Below are 18,880 nucleotides of genomic sequence, written 5' to 3'. Positions count from 1 at the left end.
AAATAAGCAAAGGATATGAATAGGCACTTCACTAAAGAAGACATTCATTCAGGCAGCTAACAGATACATGAGGAAATGCTCACAATAATTAGCCAATAGAGAAATGCAAATCAAAACTACAATGAGATACCATCTCACCCCAATGAAGCTGGCATTAATCAGAAAAAAAAAATACAAAATAATAAATGTTGATCTGAGACTAGCGGAACCCCCAAAGATATGGCCCCCGGACTCTCTGTTAACCATTCCCGAAGCCAACTCTTCAGACAAAGATTAGACTGACTATTAGACATAAAATGATACTCGTGAAGAGTGTGCTTCTTAGTAGATACATGAGACTAAATGGGCAGCTCCTGTATGGAGGTGAGATGAGAAGGCAGAAAGGGATAGGAGGTGGTTGAATGGACACAGGAAATCCACAGTGTAAAGGGGGAGTGTGAGGTCACATTGTAAGTACTGCAACTAGGGGGGCACATAACAATGTCTGCATAAATTTTTGTATGAGATAAAATAACCTGAGCTGTAAACTTTTACCTAAGGCACAATAAAAAAAAATTTCTTTTTTCAGAATTCAGGGCTCTGCCCCCACTGTTCTTGAATCAGATTCTCTAGCGGAAAGGCCAGAAAATCTCTTTTGGGGACAGCACCTCAGGCCCCTCTCATACTCAAGCAAGTTTCAGAAAAGGTCTCATATAGTTTCTTAGGTATCTCAGACATGGCTCCTGCCCTGGAAGCATTCTAAGTCAAGATAAATAGCCCAGTTCCAAAAAGCAAAAGCCCAGAGAGATCTACTATGAGGGGAGAAGGATGCCAATCAAAGTGAGCAAATAAATACATTAGCTGGGACTTCACATTTGGGCCCTAGGGCTGGTCGAGGGTATAGCCCATGCAGCAAACTGCCTCAGGCCCTGCCATGCACCAGCTGTGTGACCCAGAACAAGTCCTATAACCATTTTGAGCCTCAGTTTCCTCATTTATAATGTACAGATAATATGGGACCTAAATCACAGAATTGTTGTAAGTGTGCAACAAGATCAAATGAAGTGTGCATGCAGTGAGAAAGGCTCCCTAGGTAGTGCAAATGGCTAAGCACTCAACCACTGAGGGATTGGTGGTTCAAACCCACTCTGTAGTGCCTTAGAAGAAAGGCCTGGCCATCTGCTTTCAACACGTCATACATAGCCTTGAAAACCCTACAGAGCAGTTCTACCCTGCAACACAGGGGGTCACCATTTGTTGGAACTGACTTGACAGCAACTGATCTTTGTTTGTTTTTAATACAGCAAGCAGGTGTTCGAGTAAATGTTAGTTTTCATCCTAATGAAAATAACTAACATTTTTGAGCACTTAAAAAAAAAAAACCACATTAAACAATAGGACCATCCTCTCTCACAGAGCCTCCTTCTCAAGAAACGCATAACTAAAGATTCTAAAAGTCCTTGATAATTGACATTAAGCACCACTCATTACAGGTCAACTCTTTCCAGGCTCTATGCTGCTTTTAAACCCGTTCAGATGTTTGTGTGTGAGAAAAGACCCAAAGAAATAAATACTAATGGATAGTGTCTGATATATAACCACACAGCGCCAAAGCTCACAGAATTGCCTCATGGATCCAGAAGCACTAAAGTCTTAATTTTTAATAGTAACCACCTCCCTACTTCTGGCCAAGGCCCAGGCTAGTACAGTCCAGAGTAAGCTAGGGGCCATTCAATAAACATCCATGGTTTTGAAGATGTCAGAAATAAAGCAGGCCATGCTCTCCTCTCCCACCCCTTCTCCCTCACTCTTAATTAATGCCACCCATCAGGCTGGGAAGTAGGCCTCGTAGCTGTCTGGACCGTACGCTACCTGCCCTTTCCTTGCTGTCTTCTCCCTACCTCCCTCCAAGAATCAGGACCAGCACAACATGGAGCTGCCCAAGAATAAACCTACCTACTATATCCCTACCAACTCCAAACAAACAATGTCCCAAGTCATCTTGGCCTGGGTGAGGTCAGGGCTTCTGGAACTGGATTTGAAACGAAGATGGAAACTGCCTGCAAGTACCAACCATGGCTAAATAAAGGCTAACCTGCTGGGGCTCTACAGAACCTCCTCTGTCCAGTAACGTGATGTGAGTGCTTCAGGTAAAACAGCTTCTGGGGCCTCAGTTTTTCCACTTGTGAAATCAAAAAGGCTACTGTTTCAAATTATTCATGGATTCCTTGTAAAATTAAGAATGAATAAGATGAGAGGGACAATGCTAACCTAAGCTACGATATAAAGGCAGGTCACTTAACTCTCTAGCCTTAGTTTCCGTATAAAATGGGGTGGCTGGATGGATAAGGATTAGAGCTCTTTCATTTCCAACACTTGAAAACCTTGTATCTAGATGGAAGTTATACTTTGAACAGATTTAAGGTCCAGATTCCTAGGTAATAATGTGGTAAGTTAAATGTAGTGTAAAGCAACAAAGCAGCCTTGAGAATGGAAAGAACACAGTGTTGTTGGGTGCCTTCTGGTCAAATTTTGACTCATAGCGACCCCATGTGTCAGAGTAGATCTGCCCCATTGGATTTCCTAGGCTGTGATCTTTCCAGGAGCAGATCACCAGGTCTTTCTCCCATGGAGCCACAGGGTGGGTTCAAACCACTAACTTTCAGTTAGCAGCTGAGTGCTTAACTGCTGTACCACCAGGGCTCCTTGGAAAGAACATACGTGTAATTTATTTTAAAAAAAAAGGAAACCTCAACCCTCATCCTGCATTTTAATAGGAAATCAATCATGACAAGTGTGCAGTTTAATTTAACATATCATCTTATAGTTTGGCTATATTTTAAATACAAACGATTATTGATGAATTAAAAAAGAGAGTCAATGTTTTTAAAGAACAGTTAGGCTCTTAGTAATGATACATTTTAAATAAAATCATGCTGCAACACAAATTATAGCACCTTTACAAAACACTGTGAGCTAAAACAACAGAAGGAAGTATGAACTCACAGATATGGAGAAATAAATTGATGTATGTTCACCAACTGCTATGCTCTAGTGCTACAAAGTTTAATAAAATCATTTATGATTCTGTGTTCTCATTTGTTTAAGCTTGTTTCATATTAACTGAAATCTGGCAGCTCTTATGGCTAAATAGATAAATCTAAACTAAAAATATATTACCTATTCTTAAATAATATGAATTTAAATGAAAACAGCTTAAACTAGGATTATTTCTTTCAGAACAAGTCACCCCTCCCTCTCCAACACCCCACCCTAAAGTAGAAAAACACATACGTATCACAACCACACATGCATCATTTTCTACAAAGGGGTGACTTGGTCTCTGTCAAGGCTAATAAACAGAAATAGATTTCACTCCCGGCCAACAGCTAAAACCGTGCATTTGGTTAAAATTCAAGATGTTTTTCGAATTAGTGTACAGGCAGACACACCGTTTACCCCCAAAACCTAACACACAACAACAGCTTATACACTGATCCTCTCTAGACCAGAGAAAAAAATGGAAAATCTCAAGTGACACTTGACCCCTGATTTGTCTTTTATTCCTGAAAGCAAATGATAGATAACTGAGTTTAAATGGGAAAAAAATCAGCCTAAATTATTTTGGGTTCTAAAATAGGAGATTATTTTGAAAGGAATGAAAATGAGTTTTAAATGCCCTTAGGATCCAGAGGGAAATGCAGCATCAGCTTATTCTTTGGCATGTAGCCATGAAAGCCAAGCTAGCAATGCAGCTGGAGTATAATCAGGAAAATAACACATCCTTCTGCCAGGCCAAAGACAGGGCATCAACACAAATGTGACCTGAGCATAAAATTAATACCGCTAACAATCACAGGAACACACTGGTGTCCAAGAGAGCATGTTCACCTTCACTAATGTCATATTCACTCTCACTGAATACAAATGAAGAATTACAGGTAAACACTAGAGCACACACACACACACACAGAGACACAGACACAGACACACAACCACCCACAGCTCTCTCTTACCTCCAACATAGGCCTGGCACTATCATGGACTGACAGAATATGTGTCACCTTATTCCTACTCAATTGCTCTGCATCTCTTGCATCTGTCATAGAAGAAAGAAATTGGACAGTTTAATATTCTCTGTATGTTAATTACTCCTAAAATTTAGCTGGTAATAACACAAGGGGACTGGCATATTTCTTTCTTGGAACTTCATAATTATCGACACCCAGAATAATCTAGATCTAGAGAATTCAGGGTTATTGCTTTCATGTATCACACAAATAACTAAGTTTATTACTTAAATGACACATATTTAAATCCAAAGTGGCCACCTAAAACTCAGAATGTATTTAGATTAATAAACATTGTAATCATGATGGCTGCTCTTTAAAGGAAGTGAACTTAGAAAGTCATTTTGTTGTTGGCATTTGTAAACTGTGGACATTTAGGTTAGTCTTTTATATGAGACACATAACAATAAAGAAGTTGTCTTAGTCATCTAGTGCTGCTATAACAGAAATACCACAAGTGGATGGCTTTAACAAAGAGAAGTTTATTCTCTCACACTCCAGTAGGCTAGAAGTCCGGATTCAGGGCACAGGCTCTAGGAGAAGGCTTTCCCTCTCTGCTGGTTCTGGAGGAAGGTCCTTGTCATCAGTCTTCCCTAGGTCTTGGAGTATCTCAGTGCAGGAACCTCAGGTCCAAAGGACGGGCTCTGCCTCCGGTGCTGCTTTCTTGGTGGTAAGAGGTTCTCATGTCTCTCTGCTTGCTTTTCTCTTTTACATCTCAAAAGAGATTGGCTTAAGGCACTATCTAATCTTGTAGACCTCATCAATATAACTGCTGCTAATCCACCTTATTACATCACAGTGACAGGATTTACAACACATAGGGAAATCACATAAAATGGTAGACAGTCACACAATACTGGGACTCGTGGTCCAGCTAAGTTAACAGATATTTTGGGGGGACACAATTCAATCCATGACAGATCTTTAGAATGGTTTTGACTTTAAAAAGACAATTATCTCTTAATGACTAGTAATCTAAGTTAAAAATAAAGACAAACGCCCACTAACTATAGAAGATACAGGAATCTGCCAAGTCTTCTTTACCCTGGTGTCAAAAGCAGGTACAGGTCTCCATGAGACAAAGCTATGGTTTATAACCTCTACATTTACTTTAGGACAAAAGTAAAACTGGGAAAATTTCTGGGAATTTCAACCGGAGCTGTCCATCTGTTATCTGTTGGCTATCTGCTTATAAAACTAAGGAGACAGCAAAATTATATCACCCTCCAATTCTCCTCCCTGCAGACAGAAGACCCAGTAGTGCCACTCTCCTGAGCTTGAACTCTCAGAGTGTCAGCCCTCATACCCTGTCATGGACTGGGACCAGCTTTGTAAAATGACACAGGGTAAAAACGGATCCAAAGGCAAATGTGTAATTATCATGTTTCTGAAGAATATTTAATGACATGGGAAAATGCTCAGGACATAACGTTAAGCAAGGGGAAAATGCAGGTACAAAATTATAAGCTCAATTTGTAAAAACACATAAAAGCAAACAGAAAACAAAACAAAATGCTGTATGGACTTAGCCCAGACAGTAATAATCTCTGAGAGATGGATTATAAGTGGTTTTTGTTTTCTTCTTTATAGTTACGTGTGTATGTGTTCTCCATGAGTAGTTCTAAAGGTTTAACTTGCCTGTGAACTATTTGGGTTTGTTAAAAAGGCAGATTTCTGAGCCCCAACTTAGTTGGAGGTTGAAGTCAGGGCTCAGGAATCTGCATTTTTACAAGCCTCAATGATTAAGGCAGAAACTGAGAAAACACAGTTTCAAACATTCTGCAATAAACATGCACCACTCTTAAAGTCAGAAAAAGATGTTTATAAAATGTTGGTTTTAAGACTCTACATTGGTCCAGCCATCTCAAGCTTCTAATCCAGATGTGCACAGCAGCCACCGACATCTTACACATGGGGACACAATCCCAACCAGCCCCTGTCCCTGCCCCCAAACCCAACTCAAATAATGAGGATTAAGCAAGGTTGGCTCTAAAAATTAGGACCCCAAAGACACTAGCCTCCATACTCTTTCCAAAACACAATTTTCAAACCACCACCAGAAAGCACGTTTTAGCCAAGGAGTGAAACAAGCTAGAATTGGAACTTCAGGAACTTACAGGACCACCCAGACAGTATGGGGCAGGCAGATGCTGAAGAACCACCTGACACCCTAGGAAGGAGGCCAAGGTGAGCACAGAGCCCCCACTATACATCACACTCTGTCAGCCAGGTTCCTCCTGATTCCAGCTCTGCCCAATGCCTTCAATGTCAGTAATCAATATTTGTTTAAATATACCTTTATAACACAGATTAACACAAAACTAGTGCTTTGGGAATAAAAATGTACAGTCTCCTACAGATCACTCAATACCACAAAAGAACCAATGGCCTGTTGGACTCCAAAGAAAATGTATGTAACTACTGGGTAACACTCCTTTTCCCCCTGCACTACTTCCTATTGTACCAAGCACTGTCTGCAGAGTCATGCTATGTTTGGGGTTATCCTTTCCCAGAGGGCACAGGCCAAATATGTCCACGTGTTTGTGAGTGCACGAAAATGCTTAATCAATGCCATGCAATGATGACATTGGCCTTCCATTCTTCATAACTTCAAATTACTAATCACTCTGGATGGCCACCTTCCAACCATGGGCATGACAATAATGAACCGTCAATCATAGCTATATGGCTCATCGTAGCATCACCAACTTGATGGATGCACTGCAAAAACCTTTAGAGTTCAAGCAGCCCTCCCTGGACACAAAATCACACTTAGCTCTTTGCTACTCAGAGTGAGGTCCACACAGCAGCAGCACTGCCATCCCCTGGGAGCACATCAAAAATGCAGAGTGTAAGGCCCCACCAGGCCCACACATCAGGACCTGCACCATAGCCAGCTTCCCAGGAGAGCTGTGTGTAAAGCATCAAGTCCTGGGGAGCCGGGAGGGAATGGGCGAAGTCATCTGACAGGCAGCCACTGGTGCTCTCCCCACTGTGGAGTTTAATGCTATTTCAAAGCCAGAAAACTATTCAGTCACTTGCAATCACAAACTCAACAGGTCAGTACTAATAAAACCACTAGGAAGGCTGCAGGTTAGACTTCTCATAGACAATCGAATCTCGAGGAACGCACATGGACCTGTGAACCAGTTATCTCGGGAGGCGGGGTCGCAGGAAATTTTCACTCTCTTTAGCATAGTTCTATCATGTTTGGATTTTTTCTTAGTTTTTACTAAAGTGCCCAAATTACTTCTATAATCAGGAAAAACAATATTTTTAAAAATATTGTTAACAAAATTCAATATAAATGCATTACTGCTAACCATGTTCTTTTCCTCTCTCTACCGGCCCCTCTCCTGGTCCTGGACTCCTGCCCACTCCACCTCCCTTGACCTCCTAGGGCTCCACATTGCCTTCTGAAAACAGCAAATGTCTCCTTCATACACGCCGGGCACTAAAGTAGAAATCCTTTCCCTCTGGTACCGTACACTCCATCCTTGGCTCAAAAGAAGACCCACCAGTTCCTGGTGAGGCCTCTCTGGGGTAATGGATTAGTCTGCTGGGAGATGCTGAAAGGGCAGGGTAACCATCTGAACAACCCAAAGCCATACACTTCCTTAGGAAGGAGAATTAGCACTCTAGTTGTCACAGTGATACAGAAGACAAGCAGAGGTAACCAGCCCTGAGGTGTAGTACATGCCAGAGTGGCCATGAGAAATAAGCTAGCCAGGCAAAAGTCAAGCAGACTTGCCTTTGCATAAAAGTAACAAAAATATATTGGAAGAAATTAACACTATCAATACAAGTGCTCTAGAAAAAAAGACACCTGGCAGGAAAGACCTTCTGTATTAGTGCCTTTCAATCCCTCCTTCATTCAGGGTCTTCAGGATGAGGGAGGGGACGCAGAAAGAAGCTGGGACGGGGGGTGGGGGGAGAGGGAGACTCAACTCATTTGGCTCAGAACATGCAGGCCTCAAGTCATGCTCTGAGTCATTTCCCAAACAACTTTTCTCTCCCAAGGTAAGAATGTGATGGTCAAGAGATTCCAATGTGTATGGCAGTTATACTTCCCACTGAGAAATTAATGACTTCTAGAGTTATAATTGTTACAAATAATAATAACTTCTAGAATTAAACATTAGTTATTACTGGGTTCCATCTTCAAACTGATTTCCACCTAGGCTGGGGCTAAAATGCGGCGACATCTGCCCCCTCTTCACCACTAACCAAGTGGAGGTGAGGGAAGCCAGGCCGTCTGGCTCAGATCCTGGCTCTGACACTTACTGGGGCTGACCCAGGGCGAGTTTTCCTGTGCCTCATTTTCTCATCTGTAAGTGGACGAAACATTAGAGCACCCACCTTGAAGAGCTGTTGTAAGGATCAAGTGCTATGAATCACTTAGAACAGTGCCTTGAGTTAGTGTTCGCTGTTGTCTTCACCGTCATTGTCATTACTGCCCAATCAAATCCAAGGCTGGTCCTGGGCCTCGGCCCTTTTACCTCTGAATGTTTCTAAATTCACACTTCCTTCAGACAGACCCAGAACTCCACTCCATTCCACCTGGCTGTCACCGTTTGCAACCAGGGCTCCTGGTCTAAGCAGTTCACTGGGCTCGCCATGTCTCAGCAACCAGTGAGGTCATCTGCTTACCCTGCAGACAGACGCCAGCCACACCTACAATGCTTACACTTGTTTCCCACTTTCCTAGATTTTGTGGACATCTTCAAACAACAAGGGCTACCTCTATCAGCAGACAGTGAATGCGGTATGTGCTAAGCTTGGAGAAAGCAGTTGACCACCTCCCTGGGCCTCCCTTCCACTCCCTGCCTCCCCCATCTTCAGCATCTCCAGTTCAAGCCAGCAAAGCGTGTGCTTGCTGCAGGCTGGCCAGCAGAGGCTGGGCTGTTTGGGGGCTTTCTATGGGTGGGACTATCCCCAGGTGTTTGAGAGCCATTCATAATTCAGTGCAGAGGTGCTGCAGAGTAACATGTAAAGGATGCCACTCAAAGGAAGGATGGAAGAAGGGAAGAGACAGGAAGGAAGAAAAGAAAAGAGAAGGGAAGGGAGAAAGGACAGGAGAAGAAGTGACTATCTACATTTCTTTATACATTTTTACATGGTTGTCGTGCTACAGTAAAAAAAAAAAAAAAACGCTACGGTAGGTGTGTATTATTCTGTAATTCATCAAAATGCAAATGAATGACTGAATGTGACACCATGCGCACTCCCTGAAAACACTGGATTCACTCTCAGGCCTTTGTAAAAGAGGCCCCATTTCACGAAGGAGTCTCACATTTACTAAGTAACCTTTACCAGCAGACATAGCCAAACACCAGACATGGTGTGAGGGCTTTGTAAGCACCTATGGCACTGACAGACAACCTGAGCCGTGTGTGGTTCCCTCTTGGGAAGACGCCAACATCTGATGCACACACCATGTACCAGGCACAGAACTGCCCCGACAATGTGCAATCTCCCATCCTGCGAGGTTATGTGAGGATCTTACTTCCCATGCATAGGCTGTCACATGTTGAAGGTCCAGTGGCTAGCACTGGGTACAACCAGAATCCAGGGCAGGGCTGGCAGGCCATGGGGCCAGGATCCCTCTACTCCACAGGGCACTTCCTGTCTCGAAACCGCCCTCTAAGCTCTGCCCACGGCAGGTTGGGGGGGTGGTGGGGACAAGGTGTGGTCTACATCCAGCTCTCACAGCACCCAGACAAGCCTAGGAATGAGGTGTGAGCTCATGGGCACAACGCAGAAGCCCCTATGACCCTCCCTGAATCCCACTGACCCACTGCATTGTCGCTCCTCTGTCTTCCACAGGCCTCACTCTGGTGAATGCCTGATACGTGCTCAATGAACAAAAGGTCACCTATGTACACCTAACAGTGAAACCCCAAATCAGCAGCTGTCAGCTCCCCGTGCTCCGTTCCGTCTATGGTCAATTAAGGCCCTAGGAGTCCACTGAGGAGAAGAGGAAAAAAATAAAAAAACACCATGCAGAGAAATTTTTACAATCAGTTATAACCTCAACTCAAAAATTTAAGCAACAGCCAGAAGACAGATGACAGAACACACTGTTGCAGGTTCTGACTTGCTTGGGAAAAGTGTGTGTCAGGTGCTTGGCTCTCTCTACCTGAACACAGGTAGGGCCTTGTTTTTGCCACTTTCCTGGGTCCATTCCACCCCATTAAGTACACTCCATCTCCGATGCTGAGGAACGGGTGTTTTCACTTACACAAAATCAAAACAGTGTGTATTGCAGCGCAAGCGTGGGCCCACCCTTCTGGTTGAGGGGGGGCCTGCTCACTGCCCACCGGGCCAAGCCCAGGGGTCTGTGCCACTTCCTGAACGATGGAGCACACTAAGATTGAGGTGTTAAAACAAAGGCTACATCTGACAGCAAACTGATAAATGCTGAACACGCTGCAGGGAAATGTGTACAAAGAGCTGTCAGCACAAGGTGAGTGTCATCTGCCAGAGGTGAAATGTTCACTTATTTGGCCTGGGCGATTAAAGACAATGTCTTCTGAGAATCTAGTGGCAATAACTAGAAAACAAGAGAGACAAAAGGTGATAAACAATTCCACACTGCCAAATGTGCCTGTGGCCCTTACTGTCCAGACAGGTGTGCAGGGAGGGCTGGGACGAGGTCTGGCCAGACGAGTAGAAACCGCTCCTCCTAGCCCTCACCACCACCAATCCTCAGCCCAGGAGCTGGAGGGTGAGGAGGGCCTGGCCTGATGGGGGGGCACCAGGTTGCCAATCGTGCACAGAGGTCGTAACGTGACTCTTTAAAACGTAGACTCACCTTTGAAGCTGCCGATGTAAAGGCCAGGCAGGATCTAGAAGGAGAGGCATGAGATGTGAATGTTTACAGAGCCAAAGCTGACAGCGGTTCGTGCACCTAAAGGCCAAGATGCCCCAGGTCTGTCTGCCACCTCCCCACCACCTCCCTGTCTCCAGGACCCCTGTCCACCCACACACTCTGTGGGGGCTGCACATTGGTGCCACTACTCGCCGAGTTCCGGGGGTTCACACCAGCCATAGCACATCCTCCCAGCCCCAACTGCTCCAGGGGAAGTTACGTTTTATTCTTCCACTCCCACAAAAACAGTGGACCACAGCGTGGACTGGCACGCTCTCCAAGTGGACCTCTTCAAGCATCTTCAGACAACCAGTTGCCTTGCTAAAAACTGATGGCACGAGGGCACGTCACTTCAGGAGGATTCTGTGGCAAATTTCAGGGCCGCCTTCCAAAAGCAAGGGCCAAGCTAACAGGCCAGAGAATTCATAGACCACACTAAGTCCCTCTGAAAGTGGAAGGGACACTATTCATAATTTCGCAGACGACAGGGAGGAGTCAGAGGACTGGGTACACTGTGTGACCACCCCAGCTGGCCCAGACTCCCTGGGAACAAAAATAACTCCAAGAGTGCAGCAGGGTGCCACGAGGCCAGGCCACATCAGCTCTCTGACTAGGAACATGGGAGACAGTATCTGGAAGAAAAACAGCACCGCTGTTGAAATTCTTGAATCTTTCTCCTGGGAGGAAAGGTGGTGTGGTACTTTGTCATTTCTGCTTTAAGCCATGAGAACAAGGCACACTCCATCTTGGAGAGAGAACAAACCAGTGCTCTCCAGCAGCTCCTAGCTGCACAGAGCTTCCTCACGTGTGATCTCCAGTTGCCAGGATCTCTCCATCTTCATGCCAATGCTGCACTTGACACTGAAGGCACAATCACCACGTGGCTGTTGCGACTGATGGGGACTGAGGTAGATCCAGACTCGTACAGGTGGCCAGTATAATGGGCTACAACACAGGCATGTGTGTCTGCCCGAGACACAGCATGTGTGTAGCACAGCAGGTGAGCACTGGCTGAGCACTGGGGACACAGCAGTGACCATGATGGTCTGGTTCCATGCTTGCAGAGCTTTGCCGAGGAGATATGGACGTCAGGAGTGCTCTAGGCACAATACCGGGGCCCAACAAATCTGGAACCAAAACGGACTGCCCAAGGCCCTGATGTGAAGAATAGTACACCAGCCTAAAAAGCCTGCAAGTGGCCATCCAAGGCACAACAATTGATCTCTGTTCTCCTGGAGCAACAGAGGAAGGAGAATCAGGAAGAGCAGGAGGATGTAGGATGTGTGGCTAACTGCTTCATGAACAACTGCCTCTTTTGCCACGAGACCAGAAGAACTAGATGATGCCTGGTTACCATTTATGGAAGAATCCTGATCAAAGGTGGAAAAATACAGAACAGAATTTGAAATTCTCACAGACCTCAGACTTCCTGAAGGCATGGAGGCTGGATAAACCCTTGAAAACTACTGCCCTGAGATAATCTTTAAATCTTAAACCAAAAATATCCCCTGAAATCTTCTTAAAACCAAAAAATAGTTTAGCTTAACTAGTAAAAAATGTCTGCCTCTTTTAGTAACTACCTATATGGGATCGAAGTGACTACAACAGGAAAGATGAGATAGGAATCTTAGAGGGTAATGAGTTTATGTTAATGGGGGAAGAACAATTCAGAAAAGGACAGTGAGAATGGCTGTACAACTCAAAGAATGTAATCAGTGTCACTTAACTGTACATGTAGAAATTGTTGAATTGGTGTAGGTTTTGCTGGGTATATTCTCAAGAACAACAAAATAAAATTAAAAAAAAAAAATGGACCAGGCAGAGACAAAGGCAGGCTGGTGGGAAGGACAAGGCTACAGAAGGCAGTCAGGAGGGAGGGGTGCAGTAGGCTATGAATAGAGAATGGGTGGGGGAGATGGCAGACAAGGCTGCAAAGGAACTTCAGCCTGTGAGACAGACGGAGTTGATTTCTGTGACCTGGACACAGCTGTGTGCCTGGACTGGGTACACAGTGTGTGACCACCCCAGCTGGCCCAGACCCCATGGGAACAAAAATAACTCCAAGAGTGCACCAGGGCGCCATGAGGCCAGGCCACATCAGCTCTCATGGCTCAAGGTTAGATGCCATGGAAGAAATGCTGCTAAGATGCTTACAATGTGTGGAGCTGTTAAAAAGGAGATCTTGATATACTTTCTGGAAAATGGTGGCATGAGTGGCTCTACGCTTCCATCCCCCCATACTATCTCTGAAGTGAATGATTAAAAAATCAGTAGAAATGGCTTGTAAGATCTCTAAAAAGTAATCAGAGAGTTGTAGCAAACAGAGGAATGCTAAATCAAGGAAAAGGAGACTTTAAAATACAGGAAGTCCCTGACTTATGACGGGGCTTCGTTCGATGGTTCCGTCGTTAAGACGGTTCTGGTGTAAGTCAAATACTTCATTTTTATTTTTAGTTTTCATTATTACTGCCTTTTATTATCAGTATCTTTATAAATCCAATCTTTATTTGTCTTTGAGGGTCAGAAACATCACATAAAAGTTTACAGATACATTTTAATACATACATGCATACAAATATACAAATTATAAAAATTTACTACAATGAAGAAGAGTTTGACAACACTGGCATTTTGTCAGCTGAGGTAATATCCCTACTTACAGAAGGTTCTGGACCATCTGGATTATCTCTGGGAATGGGGATGGGGTGTCTAGTCAGAAAATGAATCAGAGTTGTTTGTACGATCCTTTTCTTTTTTTCTTTATATAGTTTGTGGTAACATCTCACTGCTTCCCGAATCTGCCTATTGACTTTAGCAAAGCAATCAGCATTTGGGTCCATGTTTTGAAGCAACTGAAGCCCTTGATTTAATTTAGAAAATTAAATTTATATGGCTGTTTTGAACAGTAAATCATAAAACTGAACATCTCTGAGTGAACATCTGAGAATGATAACATCAGCAAATTACATACTGCAACTGTACAGGACATATTACTAACAGTAAGATGTACACACACACACAAAACCAAAAACGGGACAGTAGTTAAGCGTGATTCGTCATAGCTCAAATGCGTCATAAGTGGAGCAGTGCGATAGATTGCTTTTGTGTGGCCTTTCTAGCCATGGTCTTGTAACTCCCACCCAAGTGACTGGGTAGGACTGTGCAAATAAGGCAACTATGGCCCACAAAGGGAATTGGTCAGTTTTGCCTTAAAAGAGAGCCAATGCCAGAGCAGAGAGAGGATCCTGCCACCACCAAGGAATAACTGCCAGAAGTGGAGAGCACGTCCTTTGGACCCTGCATCCCTGAGCTGAGAAGCTCCTGGAACCAGGAGAGAGAGAGAGAGAGAGCTCAAGAAGCGGTGGGAGAGAAACAACAATAGAAGACGGCACAGTGGGCTTCCTGGCCCATGGAACAAGAAAGCTGAACTCATTTGGGGAGAAGGCTTACTGGCAGAGTAGAGTGCCTCTGGGCACTTACTGGCAGAGCTAAAAGAGCTTTATAACACTTGCCCAAGGAGGGCAGAGGCTGAGGGCCAGAGAGGCATGCCTGCAAGCATGGCTGAGAAGAGGCTGTCCTGATGGAAGAACTGTATCCTGAGCATTCCTGAACCTAAATTGTAAACTGTTACTTCCCTAATATACCCCATAATTGTGAATATTGTCTGTGAGTTCTGTGTGGTCCTTGCAATGAATTATCGAACCTAACGGAGAAGTAGAGGGTTCCGTGGAAGGGATGGTTGGTATCAGAGCTGGTAAACATGAGAGGAGGCATGTCTGACTTCTGCCTCACAGGAATCAGCCTTGGGCTGTTAATCTTGATTCTCCTCCCCTCAAGTGACATTAGAGGAGGTCAGACAACGTCCCCACCCCATTTTTACAGCTGGGGACTACCTGTATTGCCTTTGCTGTATCCCATTAAGTACTGGTATGTTGTGCTGTCATTTTCATTTGATTCTAAGACATTCGTTATTTCTCTTTTGATTTCTTCCTTGGCCCACTGGTAGTTGTTACATATTGAATTGTGTACCCCCAAAAAGTGTGAACTTGGCTAGGCCATGATTCCCAGTATTATGTGTCTGTCCTTCATTTTGTGATCTGATGTAATTATCCGATGTGTTGTAAATCCTAACCCCTTATGATGTTAACGAGGGAGGATTAGAGGCAATTATGTTAATGAAGCAGGACTCAATCTATAGGATTACACTGTATCTTGAATCAATCTCTTTTGATATATAAAAGAGAGAAAAAAACAGAGAGAAGAGGGACCTCCTACCACCAAGCAAGAATAGCTGGGAACGAAGTGTGTCCTTTGGACCTGGGGTCCCTGTGCTGAGAAACTCCTAGGACCAGGGGAAGACTGATACCAAGACCTTCCCCCAGAGCCAAAGAGAGAAAAAGCCTTCCCCCTGGAGCTAGTGCCCTGAATGTGGACTTCTAGCCTCCTAGACTGTGAGAGAATAAATTTCTGTTTGTTAAAGCCATCTACTAGCAGCACTAGATAACTAAGATAGTAGCTTAACAGCATGTTGTTTAATTTTCACATATTCTGTCTTTTCCAATTTTTCTCTTATGAATTTCTATCTTCACTCTGTTGCAGTCAGAGAAAATACTTTGTATGATTTCAATCTTTCAAAATTTACCAAGATTTGCTCTGTGACCTAACATGAGGTCTGTCCTGGAGAATGATTCATGTGCAGTGCAGGAGTGTATATTGGGCTGTTGTTGGGTGGAGTGTTCTATGTATGTCTGTTAACAAGACTCTATTTTCTGCTTTGAATTTTTTTTTTTTTTTGATACCATGTGTTTTCATTAATTGAAGCATACACAGAGTTTTGCAGTGTGTTTAAATTTTTGGCTGGTAATATGGATTTTGAGAAATATTATTTGGGGATACATGGGCCCACAAACCTCAATGGGTTCCCAGGTACCAGGATTGGTGGGTGCCCACCTGTCCCACTGATCATGGGTGGCGGGATGTATTGCGACACATACGCACACAAAAGAAACCAAACCCACCAGGGTTTTCTAACTGCCACAAAGACAGCATAAATATGCTTACAAGGCTTATCTAGCTGTATAAAAGCCAAAAGAGACAAAATTTTTACCCAGTTACACTTCCTGGATGCACTACCTTATATTTAACATTTCTTTTGTCTTTCACCATTACACAAGTCCCCACATGAGGGCAGCAAATACTTTTACTGGGGAAACCAGAGTCCCAAGAAAAATGAGAGCCGGAAAAAGTGGGTGAGATATTATATACCCCATGGGTAATGAATGGGTTATGTCTAATTGTTTTACAGTGTGGTGTATAGTGACAAAATGTCAATGTCGTCCAACTCTTCTTCATCATCGGAATAAGTTTTTATGATTTGTGTACTTTTTTAATGTATGTATGTGTGTATTAAGATATATCTGTAAGTTTACATGTAATGTTTCCAACCCCCAAAGGCAAATAAAGATTGGATTTATAAAGTTACTGATAATAAACAGCAATAATAATGAAAAAAATGAGGTATTCAGCTTACATCAGAACTGACTTAGAACAGAGTTGTCGGAACAGAATCCCATCGTAAGTCAGGGACTACCTGTACTCAGAGTGAAACAGCAATAAACGCCTAGATGAAAAAAGAAGAAAGATCTCAAACAACAGCTTAACTCTAGAGTTAGAGGAAGTAGAAAGAAAAGAGAAAACTAAGCCTAAACTTACCAGAAGAAAGGAAATAACAAAGATCTAAGCATAAATAAATAAAATTGAAAACAGAAAAATGCTAGTAAGAATCAACAAAACCAGAACTTGGTTCTTCGAAAATGTCAGTAAAATTGAACAATCTTTAGCTAGACTGACAAAGAAAAAGAGGAGGCATTATAACTGACCCAACAGAAATAAAGAGAATTATGACAGACCATTATGAACAACTGTATGGTAATACACTGGATAATCTAGATGAAATGAAAAATTTTAGAAGCACAGAACCTCTCCAAACTGAATCAGGAGGAAATAGAAAGTCTCAAGAAATCCATAACAAGTGAAGAGACTGGATCAGTGATCGAAAACCTCCCCAAAACAAAAGTCCTGGACCAGATGGCTTCACTGGGGAATTCTACCACACTTTCAAAAGAAGCGTTGCCACTAATCTTGTTTAAACTCTTCCAAAAGATAGAGAAGGAAGGATTACGTCCTAATTCATTCTATGATGCAAACAGAATCCTGATATCAAAACCATACAGAGACACAAGAGAAGAAAACCACTATAAGCTAACATCTCTTATAAATATACAGGCAAAAAACCTAAACGAAATACAAGCAAACAGAATCCAACAGCGTATTAAGAGTCATACACCAGGACCAAGTGGAATAGAATTGACAGTCCAGAAAAATACCCACACAGCTACAGTCAACTGATTTTTGACAAGGGTTTCAAGCCCATTAGATGGGAAAAGAAGAGTCCCTTCAATAAATTGTGGTGTGAAAGTTGGATTTCCACATGCAGAAAAATGAAACAGGATCCATGCCTCAAGCTGTACACAAAAACAAATTCAAAAAAGATCAAGGACCTCAATGTGCAAACTAAAACCATAAAATGCTAAGAAGAAAATGCAAGGGCAACACTTATGCCTAGCTTTTAACAAGGGATTATCTAATATAATAAGAAAAGCACAGACAGCAAAAGACAAAATAAATAAATGGGACCTCATAAAAAATAAAAATAATTTGTTCACCGAAAGACTTTACCAAAAAGCAAAAGGACAAGCTACAGACTGGGAGAGTATATTCAAAAATCATATATTTGATAGAATCTAATAACCAAAATATATATTAAACTTTGACAGCTTAACAACAAAAAGACAACCCAAACATAAAATAGGAAAAGTACATTTTACCAAAGAGGCCATTCAAATGGCTACCAAGCAGATAAAAAAGATGTTCAATGTCGTTAGCCATCAGAGACACAAATCAAAACCACAATGAGATATCATTTCACTCCCACTAAGATGACTATTATAAGAACATTGGAAAACACATGTTGGTGAGGGTGTAGGGAAGTCGGAACCGTTACCCATTGCTGGAGAGAATACTAAATGGTACAGATGTCCTGGAAAACTGGGGCAGTTCCTCAAAAAAACTAAAAACAGAAGTATCATATGAACCAGCAATTCCACTCCTAGGTATATACCCAAAAGACTTAAAGGCAGAGTCTCAAACAGAGACTTGTACACCAGTGTTCACTGTAGCACTATTCACAATAGCCAAAGAGTGGAAACAACCTAAATGTCCCAAAACAGATGAATAGATAAAACAAAATGCGGTACATACATACAGTAGACTACTACGCAACCAGGAGAAGAAATGAAAGCTTGATTGTTGGTGTTGTTGTTAGGTGCCGTTGAGTCGGTCCCAATTCATAGACAGCAACCCTACGTACAACAGAAGGAAACACTACCTGGTCCTGTGCCATTCTCACAATCGTTATGCTTATGCTCATTGTTGCAACCACCGTGTCAATCCATCTCATTGAGGGTCATCCTGTTTTTCGCTGGCCTTCTGCTTTACCAAGCATGATGTCCTTCTCCAGGGACTGGTCCCTCTTGATAACATGTCCAAAGTATGTGAGACGAAGTTTTGCCATCCTTGCTTCTAAGGAACATTCTGGCTGTACTTCGTCCAAGACAGATTTGTGTGTTCTTCTGGCAGTCCATATTCTTCACCAACACCATAATTCAAAGGCATTAATTCTTCTTCAGTCTTCCATATTCATCGTCCAGCTTCCGCATGCATATGAGGCAACTGAAAACATCGTAACTTGGGTCAGGCACACCTAAGTCATTAAAGTGACATCTTTACTTTTTAACCCTCTAAAGAGGTCTTTTGCAGCTTGCTACATATTACAATATGGATGGAGCTTGAAGACATTATACTGAATGAAATAAGTCAATCACAAATAGGCAAATATTGT

General features: G+C 42.9%; 1 protein-coding gene across 12 annotated transcripts in view; it reads right to left on the bottom strand.

The window, feature by feature from the left end:
- The window catches only part of DUSP22 (dual specificity phosphatase 22), an 89,367-nt gene that overhangs the window by 41,575 nt on the left and 28,912 nt on the right, over positions 1-18,880 (bottom strand). For 4 of the 12 annotated variants that reach the window (XM_049882266.1, XM_049882165.1, XM_049882193.1 and 1 more), the window contains exons 2-3: positions 10,864-10,897; positions 3,996-4,078 (exon numbers count right to left, since the gene is read on the bottom strand). The exons of 2 other annotated variants lie outside the window; for them this stretch is intronic. In XM_049882266.1, the coding sequence (XP_049738223.1) occupies positions 3,996-4,021 (26 nt within the window). In that variant the 5' untranslated portion in view covers positions 4,022-4,078; positions 10,864-10,897. The remainder of the gene's footprint in view (positions 1-3,995; positions 4,079-10,863; positions 10,898-18,880) is intronic. 6 more of the 12 variants (XM_049882157.1, XM_049882174.1, XM_049882184.1 and 3 more) reach the window with 2 other exon arrangements.

Source organism: Elephas maximus, chromosome 1 (assembly GCF_024166365.1).
Source record: "Elephas maximus indicus isolate mEleMax1 chromosome 1, mEleMax1 primary haplotype, whole genome shotgun sequence".
In the NCBI taxonomy this organism is placed as follows: domain Eukaryota; kingdom Metazoa; phylum Chordata; class Mammalia; order Proboscidea; family Elephantidae; genus Elephas; species Elephas maximus.
The sequence above is the reverse complement of the archived record's forward strand: the minus strand, read 5'-3'. Positions and strand labels throughout refer to the sequence as shown.